Here is a 12,819-nt window from a genome sequence, read left to right as displayed (position 1 = left end):
AAAACCAAAAAATCTCCAGAACAAGGCAGCGCTTGAGAGCCATATAAACAAAGGACAAATTAATTCCCTTTTGATTTTGCTACTCTTAGATTTGAAAGCCTGTAAGACAGAAAACCTTAACGTTTCCACTAACAACTGTCAGAGACTCGGAGTTCAATAGAAAGCAGAGTATATTCCAAGAACTTGGCAAGGTAATGAAGGTTTCTTGTTATCATATGTATCACGTGAAAATATTATCCAAGGAGAAATGTAAAACTATGGCAGCTTATCATCTCAGGCAGCTGAAAACAACGGCTGTCTGCGCAGCAGAGCCACAGTTGCACTGACTGGAGCGTCAAGTGTCAGAGCACAACAGGCTGGAGGAGGCAGATTTTTGTTCACCTGCTTAAAAACAAGGGGAAAAAAAGAAGATAAAGAAAAGCCATGGGGCTCCAGTTAGAGAAACAACATGATGCTCCTCCAGCACACGGCGGCCCCATTCATTACACTTGAGGGCTGTGGTGACAACAGCAGGTATGGAGGAAAGAAGCTGATTAACTATGTAAGAATTCAGCTTAGCCATTAATTTCAAAAGCACAGCAAGGAACGACTCCCCTGAAATGCATTCAGTAGAGGGAGTTTTTTTTCCTGTCATCAGGATGAGAAAAGGGGTAAGATTTCTTGGCAAGAAAAAGTAAGAACATATTTCAGTAGATATCATCTGTCTTGCACAAGAATCTTCTCCTGCTGCCAAGGAGTTGCGGATATTTGACAAACTCTGTTCTTCAAACTGAGTTTCTTCTGCCCTAATGGACTTGCACAGGCCCTTCTGGAGAAGGGCAGCGTTTTTGCTTTGAAGTGGGGAAGGTCTGTGGCATTATGAGGAGGCAGATCTCACAATCCTGTGCCCCAACAGCACAAAGGAATTCCCATCCTGCTGGCAACACACAGAAACGTTGTGTGTGGAAATCAGAGGCTGCACATGGGCAAGGATCCCTGGCAGTGTGTTTAGTGTGGGCTGCACACTGCCACGATCAAAGGTCTGCTCAGCCCTACCTGCCCTGTGATGTGGGGTGCAAACTACACCAAGGAGTACGATGGTTACCTCTCCATTCTCTTCTCCATGCATGAGCCCACCCCAGCTGCATCTTTGATACGCTGAAATACTGGCTGGTAGCTAAATATGAAGTGGAGAAGCCACATGATGAAACTCCTCCAATCCCCCAGGCCACCATCTAAGTACAATTACCTCTCAGTGACTTTTTTTCCTGCCTCTCTTTCTCATCCTACTCAAAAGTATCTCAGTAGGTACTTTTCTAACAGGTCAGCTGAGATTTAATTTTTCATTTGAGAGCTGGAGTTGTTGCACTACTTATACTTCATTTCAGGGCATGTATATTTGGCAAACAAGGTGTGACTGAGGCTGCACGTGCCTCCAACAGTATCAGCACCAGCAAGGATGTGAGGACAACGGCAGCAGTGACTTCGGGCTGCTCCCCCTGCCCACAACTGCAGTGCCATGCCCTCTGTCCTTCTGCAGCGGGGCCAGCTGAGCACTCCCAGGGAGGGAATCTTCATCTGTCCAACCCTTTCCCCTCACATTCCTGCTCACACAGTGACTCCCCAGACACTTGGATAGTGTGTGGCACCTCCTCAGCCGATGGCTCGGATGCATCTGCCATGGAGTGAACGCTGCTTTGGGAATCTCTGTGGAGGCCTCTGAGAAGCTCCTGCGGTGCTTAATGCAGGACTCAGGCGATGCAGTGCCAGCAGGGATTTAACTCCTTGTTTGAGCTCAGGGAAGGACTGACCTGCTCCCCAAGACAGGCTGTTACACTCTGCCCAGAAGCCTCCCTGGTGCTGCTGCACTCCATCGATCACGGTGATAAATGGGTTCTCAATCTGCAGAGGCAGCAGTTGGCACTTCTGGATTGCTGTGTCCCCACCAGACAGCTGCAGTTAGTTTGGAGCTCAGATGATGTGCAAGGAATTTACACAGGCTTAGTTTAGTTTTCAGTCTCCCTTCTCATAAGGAAAATAAATTACTTTACTGCAAAAAGTCTCACCTACTTGACATTAAATAGCTGTAGTTGTATTTGCCACTAAGAGCAGTAATCCAGTCACCCATCCTCTACTATATTCTGGCTCAGCTGGCAAAGCATGGATTCTTTGTGAGCTACCCCGATTAGTTCTGTGAAACTTCACATCACTGAATAAAATGGTTTCCTTTCTCCAGTTTAACTACCCATATCCTGTCTTCTGAAAACATTAATTATCTTCCTGAAGCACAAAGACAGACTTGAATGTCATACAGAAAAGTTCCAGAGTGTATTTCATTAAGAAATAAAAGTGCTACAATAAACACAGATTTATTTTCTTCAGGAAGAAACTTGTTTAAGACTTTCCAAGCAGACCAAGAGCTTTCAGACTTTGTCAGAGCATGTTCTTGCTATGCATTTGTTAAAAATAACTCTCAAATGGGTGCACTAAAAGGGTACTTTTAATAGGATGCATTATTAATACATTGCATGCCCGAAAGTTGGGTTGCCCATGAAATAAACCTTGTGAGTAAAGCCAGATACAGTCCCAGCATGGATCATCTGCACAGCCTCTGCAGGATTCCTACCTCCATTCAGTCCCACAGATGACTGATGCTCTGGATATTCGTCAGGGTGAGGTAAAGGGGCCAGGCTTTTGCTCACTCCACTGCTGATGCTATCAGCAAAACCCCCTCGTTATTATCTGTACAGCTTGGAAAACTAGTAGCAAAGTAAGAGGGAACATGATTCAGTGGTCAAGGAGATAAATACCATTCTGGAAAAATGGACTGTATTTCTTCCTCTGCCATTATGTCTCTATGTGGCACAGGGCAAAATCTTTTAAATCAAGTTTCCACGGGCAGTTATGAATGGTGTGTTCCTGCTCTTCCTCACTCCTGGCCCGGGATCTGGATGCTAAAGATCAGAACTTCTCTGCAGAAACGTTAAGCAATTACAGTTTCACTATAATTACACTCATCTTTTGCAGGTATCATTGTTAAATAACACTCACTTTTCTGAAAATCCCATCTGTGGCACGAAAAGCCAGTAGCCAAAATTATGGTCACTCTTATCCTAATCTCTTTGCACCCCAGTTCCCTCCCTGTGATAACAGCAGCTCATCCATTACCACGTGGGAAGCACAGGATGAGGATCCCTGGGAACCCCAAGGGAACATTCCCTGTGTTCAGCTCAGGGGCTGAACAGAGGGATGTACCTGACACACACGGAAGAGCAAGGATGGAATGAAATACTGAATAGCTGCATCCTTACACCAAGGAACATGGGAATGAAATACTGAATAGCTGCATCCTTACACCAAGGAACATGGGAATGAAATACTGAATAGCTGCATCCTTACACCAAGGAACATGGGAATCCTGCAAGGACCATTATGCTGGATGTATGCTCAGGGGCTCAAATCTGTCACTTGGCAGCTCCTCCATCCTTTGAAGGTGGAAGCTCTAAACATACACTGACACACATGGGTCTGGTTATTTTTTTTGAAAGCAAATAAACTCAATAAAACAAATTTCCTGCTCCAAGGAGATTGGATGCTTTGGCTCCACTACGCTGATCTCTACCATGTCAGTGAACACAGTGGTGGAAAGGAGTGACTTGTTGTCCCAGAAGTAGATGGGAATGGGACACACCTTGTCAGTGGCTGCCTCAGACAATTTGCTGAGGAGCAAAGAGAAGGCCTGTGCTGGAATGCTGGACTCCCCTTCAGACCTGAGAGGAAATGTATTCAAGCAATCCCTGACCTGAGTACAACTGCTACAATTCCTTCAGAGCACCTGGGAAGTGGATTGTGCACCCGTAGGGAGTAATGGAGGAAGCAGAATATATGGGTTTTAATGAATTTACTATGCTGTACTAATTCTCACTCTGAAAATTGAGGGCTGACTTAAATGTGGGCCAATATTGTAAAAAGGATGGCTAAGAAAATTCTTTAACTGTTCTTTAGACACTGTTCAAGAAGATGTTTGAGTTAATTAGGTTTTAAAAAGGTCTTGCTCTGACTAATCTGTCACAGACTCGCCAAACATACAGAGGTGATTCCAGGGAAAACAATTTTGCAGCATCCACGGTGTTTAGATGTGGTCATGGGCTCTTTAACCAGCAGGGAACCATCAATATCCAGATGTTGGGATACATCCTGATGGTTACAGTGTGTGCTGGCAAGGGGAGAAAGTTTAGAAGCAGGAAGTTATCAAAGGAGATGGAACATCAAGGTTGTAACTCTGCAAGATGCACACAATAAACTGGCAGGTGCCCACTTCATACCAGTTAAAGCACAGTATCACCTAAAAGGTGATGTGGGCCTTTTTTTTAAATGTCCATTTGCAGTTCTCTCTTTCTGTAGTCAGTGAATCCACTGCTCTGGAGAGGAGTAAGAAAACAGATACTCCCACACAGAGCTTTAAACCAGATTCCCATATGGTACCTTGCTGTGCTCTAGGAAGATGTCTCAGCACACTGGAGTATGTCATCAAAAGAGGGAGCATGAGCACACTGAACATCTGCAGCAGTTATTATGTGTTCTATCCCTCCCTGGATTTCACTTATTTTTAAATGAAAATTGGTCTGTGCATTAAGCTTGGAGAAGCAGCACTACCATTCTGCTTCACCACAAACTCAACTCCTGGTCTTGAAGCTTCCTTTTGATTTCCTGTTAGAAGATGACTGATCCCAAAGCAAGCCAGTGAATCCACAGCCACAACTTTGGGCACGTGTCCACTTTCATGTACAAAGTGGCTGATTTGACAAGAAGATAATTTCTGAGCTCTTGTGGCTTCCCAAAACGAGTGCCGTGTATCACACTTCCAAGCTCCAAGATCATGGAATATGGTTTCACTGCACATGTTCAGCCTTCTCCAACTGGCTTTGAGCCCTTCTAAGCAGCTGTTACACTACTTGCACTAAAAAAGTACAGGCTCCCCATTTACCACATAAACATGTATTCTCCCCCTCAGATTGTGTCTTACAGAGCATTTTTGTACAGAAAATATGTAGCTGAAAACCCCTACTGTACACAGACTAAAAATATAAAGAGAAGTTGTGGCACTAGTGAGCACTCCCTCCTCACACCATCTCCAAAAGCTGTATATTGTACCAGTGGAGAATAATTATCAACCTATAGAGGGCAATGGAGGAAAGGAAAATGAAAAAGGTGAAAGTAAAAAAAAGCAACAGGGAGTATTAGACAATCTATCTTCTGAGCTGCAATCCAGTATTTACATTTTGCATGTGTCAGCTAACGAGGTGTAAGCCAGGAAGACGGTAGACCAAAAGGGGCAGATTATGACTATAATGATAAACAGACTTTTTGAAGTATAGTATTTACACATGGGACGTAACAAGTGCTGAACTATGAGAGGATTTAAACTTCTGGCCACTGCTCTGACAGTCAGAAGGGCCTGTCACTTCAATCAGGCTGCAAACAGCCACCTCCCGGAGCAGAGATGGCTTTGGGTAGAGGGATGATCTCCCTCTCTGTGGCACAGCAGCCTGACAGGAGCTGGTCACCACACACCAGCTGCCACCCCTCTGAGGCAGAACTTTGCTTTCTGCTCTCCTGCTGACTCCTGTGCCCGCAGAATACAGTTTGTGTGGCTCAGCAAGCCATGACACCCACCTTCATGTCCTCTAGGAGAGCCTGCGGGTCTTCGATGCCTTCTGGAACACACTTCTTGTTCTCTGGGAGAGATTCAAGCTTTTCCACCAGGGCTTTTAAACCCTTCAGTTCAAATTCTGTGAGGTGAGTCCATTTGGTTGAAACTTCTGTAGCTGGAGACCCCGTGGGTGTTTTGGGATAGTCCGTGGGGGTCGTTGATTTTACGCTGTCATCTGACTCGTTGGACAAAGTTCTTTTCAGGTACCTCATTACTGTGGCTTTTTGTTTCCTTCCTGCAGCCTCCTTCCCTTCTGAGTGTGTGCTGTTGGGTGAGGAGGAGCCATCCACCAAGGATTTGGAGTTCTTATCCAAGCTGTCATCCTTCTCCTCCTGGAGATGGGCATCACAAGATTCTTCATCCATGTCTAACCACGAATCTGATGAATAGCTGTCTGTGCTGCGTTTTCTTTTTGCATCTGAAAGTTAGAAAAAGAATGCTGAGTTTTTACCCACTGTAACTCGCAGCTGAAACACTTCTGTACCACTGGGGCCAGGTGCTGCCTATTTCAAAGGGCACTGGAGAATGGTCTAGTGAGTATGTGACAGGAATGGGCTTTATTCAGCTGATTTTTATTTTTTTTTTCTGGGGGGGGTGTTTGTTTGTCTGTTTTAATGCTGGTTTTCATTAACATCTACTCAGTTCAAATGACTGGGAAACATTTAGGGAAAAATTATGCTTTCTTCAAAGCTTCAGTCCTCTATGCCTTCAATTAAGAGTAGGCAGAGCTCTTAAGTCACACACAATTAATTTTCCCACAAATCCGAAAGAGACCAGATTCGGCAGCTTTAAGAGGAGAGTGAGCACAGAAGGAGGAGGGGGAAATGATGGGAGAAAGCACGTTAAAATGCTGTACATCATCATTCTTCCAGGAACCCTGCACAGCACAAAATCAACTCCTCAATACTTTTCCTCTCTGCAAGCAACTAACTGTTGATAAAACAAGAACCCCCAGTTGTTAGTGCATGAATACTCATTGCTCTTCTGAGACAGGATTTCAATTGCGCTTATTTTACAGACAACAAGACAAAACACACTCAGACTGTCACAATTACATGCCACTGGTTTTCTTAATGCCATCCCTGATACATTGTAGGTACTTCTCAGAAAAATTTAAAGGCAAGTTTCTGAGTCTAAAGTACTATTAATCTTAATTTTCCCCTAAGAATCCCAATTGTTACCCAACTCTGTGTAATCAAGCAGTGAAAGCAATGTAAGAAACCAGTGGCCACGGTTCCCTCAAGCACACATCTTTTCTTATTTATTAGGCACAATTTCCTCCACTAAGTGAACAACACTGAATGCAGGCTAGCAACAGCAGGAATTTCTGTGGAAAATACAGTTAACACTGGCAACACCCAGTTAAGTCAATGTGAATTTTTATTACTGGCTGAAATGGGTACGAGATCGAGCTGCAAACAAAAACACTGCGAAGGAAACAGAAGTCACACAGAAAGAGTGAGTGAACAATTAATGAAAAGTTCCTTTCACAGCTTCCACGCTCTGCAGTGCAGTAGCTTTGGATTAGGGCAATGTGAATCATGCTTAAGGAAGGATTAACTGGACATTAACGAAAAAGCTCAGCATCCGGTTGTTTAACAGGGAGGTTCAAAACAAATGCTGGAGCCCAGTTCCAAGCTGGAAGTTCTCTGATCACAGAGAACTCCTTGTCTCGTGCAGAGTTTGTACCATCATGTTACAAAATATACATATTATTTGTCAGCTGGGTACCAGGGATGCAACAGGCAGTGGCAGGATGTCTGAGGGCAGTTTGCCCAGCCTGCCTGGCTGCTCAGCTCTGCAGTTGCAAATAAAGACCCTGCAAGGCCAGGTCAGCTCTGTGTGTTACTGCCCCAGAGATCCGAGCTGGCCACTTCGCATTCTCAGGGCTGCAAAAATCCAGCATCTCTGTCCAGTCCACTCCTTTGGTAACATTTGCATTTTCCTCAAAACCAAAACAGCCGTAAAATGACTCCTGAAAGGCAAGTTTGAGCTGAAATGGCAGTCACAGAAAAGACCAGCTACCAGCAAGGCTGATTGCAGCCAAATCCAGCTCCATCCACAGGGCAGAGGAACTTGCTCCCTGGAACCCTCCAAAAAAGCCTCCTCATGAAGTACAGAACAGATTATTTTGTGTGCTGAGGTGGTGGCATCAACACTCCAAAGCAGCTCCTCCTCTCTGCTCTGTGCTAATACACCCCCATGCTTCTCTTAGAAAAATAAACAGGATTAGAAAATATCTTAACCAGAACATTTAAAACCCACTCTGTTATCCAACTTTTATTTCACACTGTTTTTTCCTTTGTCCACAGTAGCAAGCACACAGACCCACCTCAAAGGCTACATAATCAGCTTATGTCATTCTCCCATTTTACAACTGAGGAAACAGATGCTTGGGAGAAAGCAGGATTTGTTCATTGTCACACATCAAATCTAGGGAAAAACCAGGAATCAGAATCCAGGCTCTCGGATCCAGGGCTGGAGCCCCTTCTCTAAGCCACACAGCCTTGGTGAGCTGTTTTACAACTGAGTGAAGCACAAAGCCCAGCCTAGATGGGAGAAAATGCCATGATCGGGCATCAAACAGGAGAGGGTGAAAGCAGATAACACATCCCTCTGCTACCAGGACAGTGTCATTAACAGAAATTGGTATAAATCTGCACAAAGAAAATCATGTTTCTGTCCTCCTGTGCTGTGGTTCTGCTGAACAGGAACTAATAGCTGTAACTGGGGCAAATCACAAGCATAAATAAGGCCTAAAGAAAGCGAGGGAGATCACGTTGTGGAGGTGTGAATAATTTACTCCAAGCAATGCTCTGGTGCTACCAGAAAACAGCTTTCAAGAGCGATCTCCACTTTTTGTCTCTTGCTCTAATCTGTGGAAACAAAAGGCAGGAGAGGAGGGAACACCACGGCGTACTGGGGGCCTATTCCCATGAGAAAGAAGCCCACGGAGGGGGGCCTGGGGGGCCTGCAATTCCGTTCTGCCAGCTGCCACCGCTTCCCTGCCACCGGCTGTCTGCGCGAGGCAGCGCCGGCTACACCTGGGGATGGACACACAAACCACTCCAGTCCATCCTCTGAACGAACCAGGGCCCTGCTCTCTGCAAGCCTGGCACCTACCTGATGCCTTGGCTGATTTCACCTCTGGGGACAAGGTTGGCTGTTAACCTGGAGTGTACCAGGCTATTCTGGAGCACCAGGGGATTACAGTGCTGGTGCACCAGCAGATTAAGAGCAGGCTGCTTTCAAAGCACAACTGTCTGCTACTGCTGCTAATCTAAAAAAAAAAAAAAAAAAAAAAAGCACCAAGGGAATCAATAATGGAAGGAGAACTTCAAGGTGAGGGAGATTCAATTTTGTGTTTTCAAGTGTTTTGTTGTAATGTAACATGCCACGATTTTTATTTATTCATTTCAATGAAAATACTGTCTGACAGAGTTACTGTGCTGTCAGCTGGGGCCCTGCATAAGCATAATCTGCATTTACTTAGTTGAGAAGTGTATTTTAAGCACTGTATTACCAGGGTTCCACTGACTTGGAGGTTTTTGGTTTATAAAGTCTCTCTGTGGAAAACAGCTCCTGTGAAGCTCAGCTGTGGTTTCTTCTTCTGAGTAAATGCACCAGCCAGTGCCAGTTCAGAAACCCACTTTCCAAGGGGTTATCCAGCCTGGGCTCCCACATAACTTAGTGCAAAAAGACCTTCACCTCCTTCATCTCAAAGCAAATAAAACCTGCTCATACAAACCAGTCAGTGATCTGGCTCAGTGAATAGGAGGAGCAGCACAGGCTTGACCACAGGACAGAGAGTTAGAAATACCTTTTTTTTTTTTCTATAGCAGTTCACTTCCCTGTGGTTCTGGGCAAATCACTTAACTTTCCCCACAGTTATCCACTTGTACAAGAAGAATAATTATACACAGTTCCTTTCCTTGCTGGACAATAACTTGCTGTATTACAGAACTTAAAAGAAAGGGATGGGGGTGAGGTATAATTATGAAATCTTTCTAAACTCTTTAGAACAGTCCAGTGTGTAATATCTACCCTGCCATTCCCAGCTCCAATCCCTGACACTGTGACTTGGGAGCAGCAGTTGCTATCAGTCCACTAAAGACAGCAATGACATTTTCATTAGCAGAAAAATCCCTGAGCATGCTGGAAATGTATCACTGCATGGAGCACCCCACACAGGAATCACTCAATGTACTCTAGTACCTGTCTATCATAAGCAAATCTATTCTATCCCCTGAGAAGAGGAAGGGGGAAAAAAAAAAGACATGGCTCCTTCACTGTGCCAGAGGGCATATTTTCTATATCCATCAGGCTTAATATACAGTTAGAGGCACCCTGTTAAAATTTTAGCAATGGGAATCTTAAAAGCTGCAGGCTACAGAGAAATCATGTCTCTGATAGCCCAGGATCTTCTCCCAATTACTCTTTGTCAGCTCACTCTCAAGATCTGTATCTCACTGAAGGTCAATTGTGGTTGAAAACATCCAGCACAGACTCATTCATGATAAGAGTAAAAATAATGAAGACATATCCACCCTGAAACAGCGCATGTTCAAAACCCAAATAGGGTCCCTTCTGATTTCAGCTGGCAGGACAAATGTCACCGTGGAGAGGGACAAGGAAAAGAAAAAAGAGAAGGAGATGGTGTGCTTTTGCAGCAGCCTGTGATTGCTGTCATGTCGTCATTCCCCTGAGTGTTTGCCCTTCTGGGAGAGATCTGAAAAAGAACAGCCTCACACACTAACTAGGAGGACACGGCCTGAAAATCCATCCTGGGCCTGGAGAATGGGGAAGGAAGCCACAGCCATTGTCCTCCAGCTCATTTAGAGTTGGACTTACATTTCTATTTAGGGAGTGGGAAGACTCAGGGTTTCAGCCCTGCCTCCACAGAGGTGGGTTTTTTTCCTGTCTGAAGTTTTGTGAGTGGAGACATTTAGAAAACAGAAATACAGAGAGCAATATAAATTGCTACAGTAGCATACAAATATCGGGACAGAGGTATCAGAGCACAGTCACAGCAACACATTTTCATGAGTAGGCAACGAATTGAAAGAGTCACTCTGAATCCACCAACCTTCACGTCAAAGCAAATAAATAGTCTGTAATAAAAACACAGTAGGAAAGGTCTAAAGATATCCTTACAACACAGCTGCTGATGAACTCAGTTTTCTGTGTTCTCCAAAGATGTTCTTTATCAACATAGTGATTTTTTTTTTTAAGCAGGAGAACAGAATCTCTACCAATTCTATGCAAACTGGTCCCCAGTGAATCCCAGAGACCACGGGCAGCACCCTGCAGTCTGTCTGGTCGATGCCCTCCTCAACTCACAATCAGCTGCTCAGCTTCTGAGATCCACCACAACCACGGCCCCAGAAGCTACATGAGAAAAGAAAGCAGCACAACTCAGGGGCGAAAAATAGCCAGTTCTAGCACCCAAAAGGAAGGGTAGAAAGTGGACATTTAGAACAAATTATGTCAAGGAAATTATATTTACGAAGTAGGAGAAACATGAGGATCATCAAGAGAAATTTATGAAAATGAATACAAGGCTGTGAAGAATTTTTTTCTTAAAGCAAGAGGGACAGAAGACAATTAAATCTACAGAGGGGTTTGAGGGAAGTTAAGTACTTTGCTTCATTACTCTTTAAGGAGAATAATGGGAAATTCTTCGTCAAGGGATACTTCCTCAGGGGAAATCAAGAAATTGCTTGCAGATAGAGAAGTCCCTAAGGAAGAGACAATTTAAGGACCTTAACAGCTCTGAAGAAAAGTTTAAAAACAAAGAGGCAGGGTTTGGAACACTGACCTCATTTGGATATCCTATCCCTCAGCAGGTGAATATTAAGATACAGACACCACAGAACAAACCAGTTTAACTCAAGAATTACAGTTCATAGAGATTTATTTGAGTCAAGAGCCTGGACACAGACCAGTTAAAAGAAAAGGTATTGGAAACAGTATTACTCATGCAGAACAAAGCAGTGCAGCTTTGTGAAGGTAAATAATGTACCTTTACTCCTTTGAATATGACAAATGCCAAAGTGAAAGATCCAGTAGATATATTAGATCTGGTCACAACCCTCAGTTAAGTAATTATTTTAAGGTTAAGATTCTGCCAAGAAATAAAAAAAACCCAAGTTTCTGACAAAACAAAAGTATACATCTGTCTGTCCTGGAGAGAAAGGCCCTGGATGTCAGTGTCAGAGATTTACCAGGACTCTTTGGTCATGCAAAACAATCCTGTTCCCTCTAGACACTGGATATCTATAGTTCCAGGTGAGCTTTTATAGGATTGGAATATCTCTCAGCTACTGACTGGACTGAGGCACGTTTCGTGGGGATCACCAAACCATCATCAGTAATTACAGAGCTGGGCTGAACTCACACTGGTGATTCAGCTGGAAAAGGTCCCATCTCAATATCCTGAACCATCCAATCTCCACATCCAGTTTGTTCTGAAATTACACCTCGTTCATCTGGCACCTCCGCCCTGCCTGTAGGACCAGCCTCTTTTCATGCCAATGCTTTAGACAACAGGAGATTGTTCCTTATTTTCCAATGAATGTAGTTATCAGAGTTTTTTCACTGCTTTAGCTGATCCATAGGACTAATTCCCTCCTCTCCTCTAAGATGATCTTTTGAGAAAAATTTCTCCACACAGAGTTCCTGCTTAACTAACCCTTCTTGAGCAAGGTCTCACAGAGTTAAATGTGAAGCACCCAACTTCCCAGTGACCCCAAGAAATTTCCCTGGCCTATCTGCACAGACTATTAAGCTTCCTCGAGTTATTCTTGGTCAGTAAAACTCACTGGAGGATGACATCTGCCCGTAACTTCATCAGTCCATTCTACTAAGAATTGTGCTCGTAGGTAAACATTTCCCTCCTCTGCCCAGTGCCCGGGGCAGTGCCAGCCATGCCAGGTTCACTCCAAGTGGCACCTCAGGGAGCAGGAGGCACAGAAATACTTCAGTCCTCCTCCACATTTAACACATATCAGTTAAGATTTAGCTGGTGCTTGTGCTATTTTCAGCTATTCTGTGCTTAAAAGCGGGGAGGCAACATGGCCCACGGCCTTGTTCCATCAAAGGGAGGAAAAAGAGGGCAGTTCAGCAAG

General features: G+C 44.3%; 1 protein-coding gene across 6 annotated transcripts in view; it reads right to left on the bottom strand.

Moving 5' to 3' along the window:
• The window catches only part of KDM2B (lysine demethylase 2B), a 117,083-nt gene that overhangs the window by 41,694 nt on the left and 62,570 nt on the right, over nucleotides 1–12,819 (bottom strand). For all 6 annotated transcript variants that reach the window (XM_039380323.1, XM_027739770.2, XM_027739774.2 and 3 more), the window contains one exon: nucleotides 5,656–6,110. In XM_039380323.1, the coding sequence (XP_039236257.1) occupies nucleotides 5,656–6,110 (455 nt within the window). The remainder of the gene's footprint in view (nucleotides 1–5,655; nucleotides 6,111–12,819) is intronic.

The sequence above is a fragment of the Pipra filicauda genome, unplaced genomic scaffold (assembly GCF_003945595.2).
Source record: "Pipra filicauda isolate LSUMZ 115617 unplaced genomic scaffold, ASM394559v2 scaffold192_size1418226_pilon, whole genome shotgun sequence".
NCBI lineage: Eukaryota > Metazoa > Chordata > Aves > Passeriformes > Pipridae > Pipra > Pipra filicauda.
The sequence above is the reverse complement of the archived record's forward strand: the minus strand, read 5'-3'. Positions and strand labels throughout refer to the sequence as shown.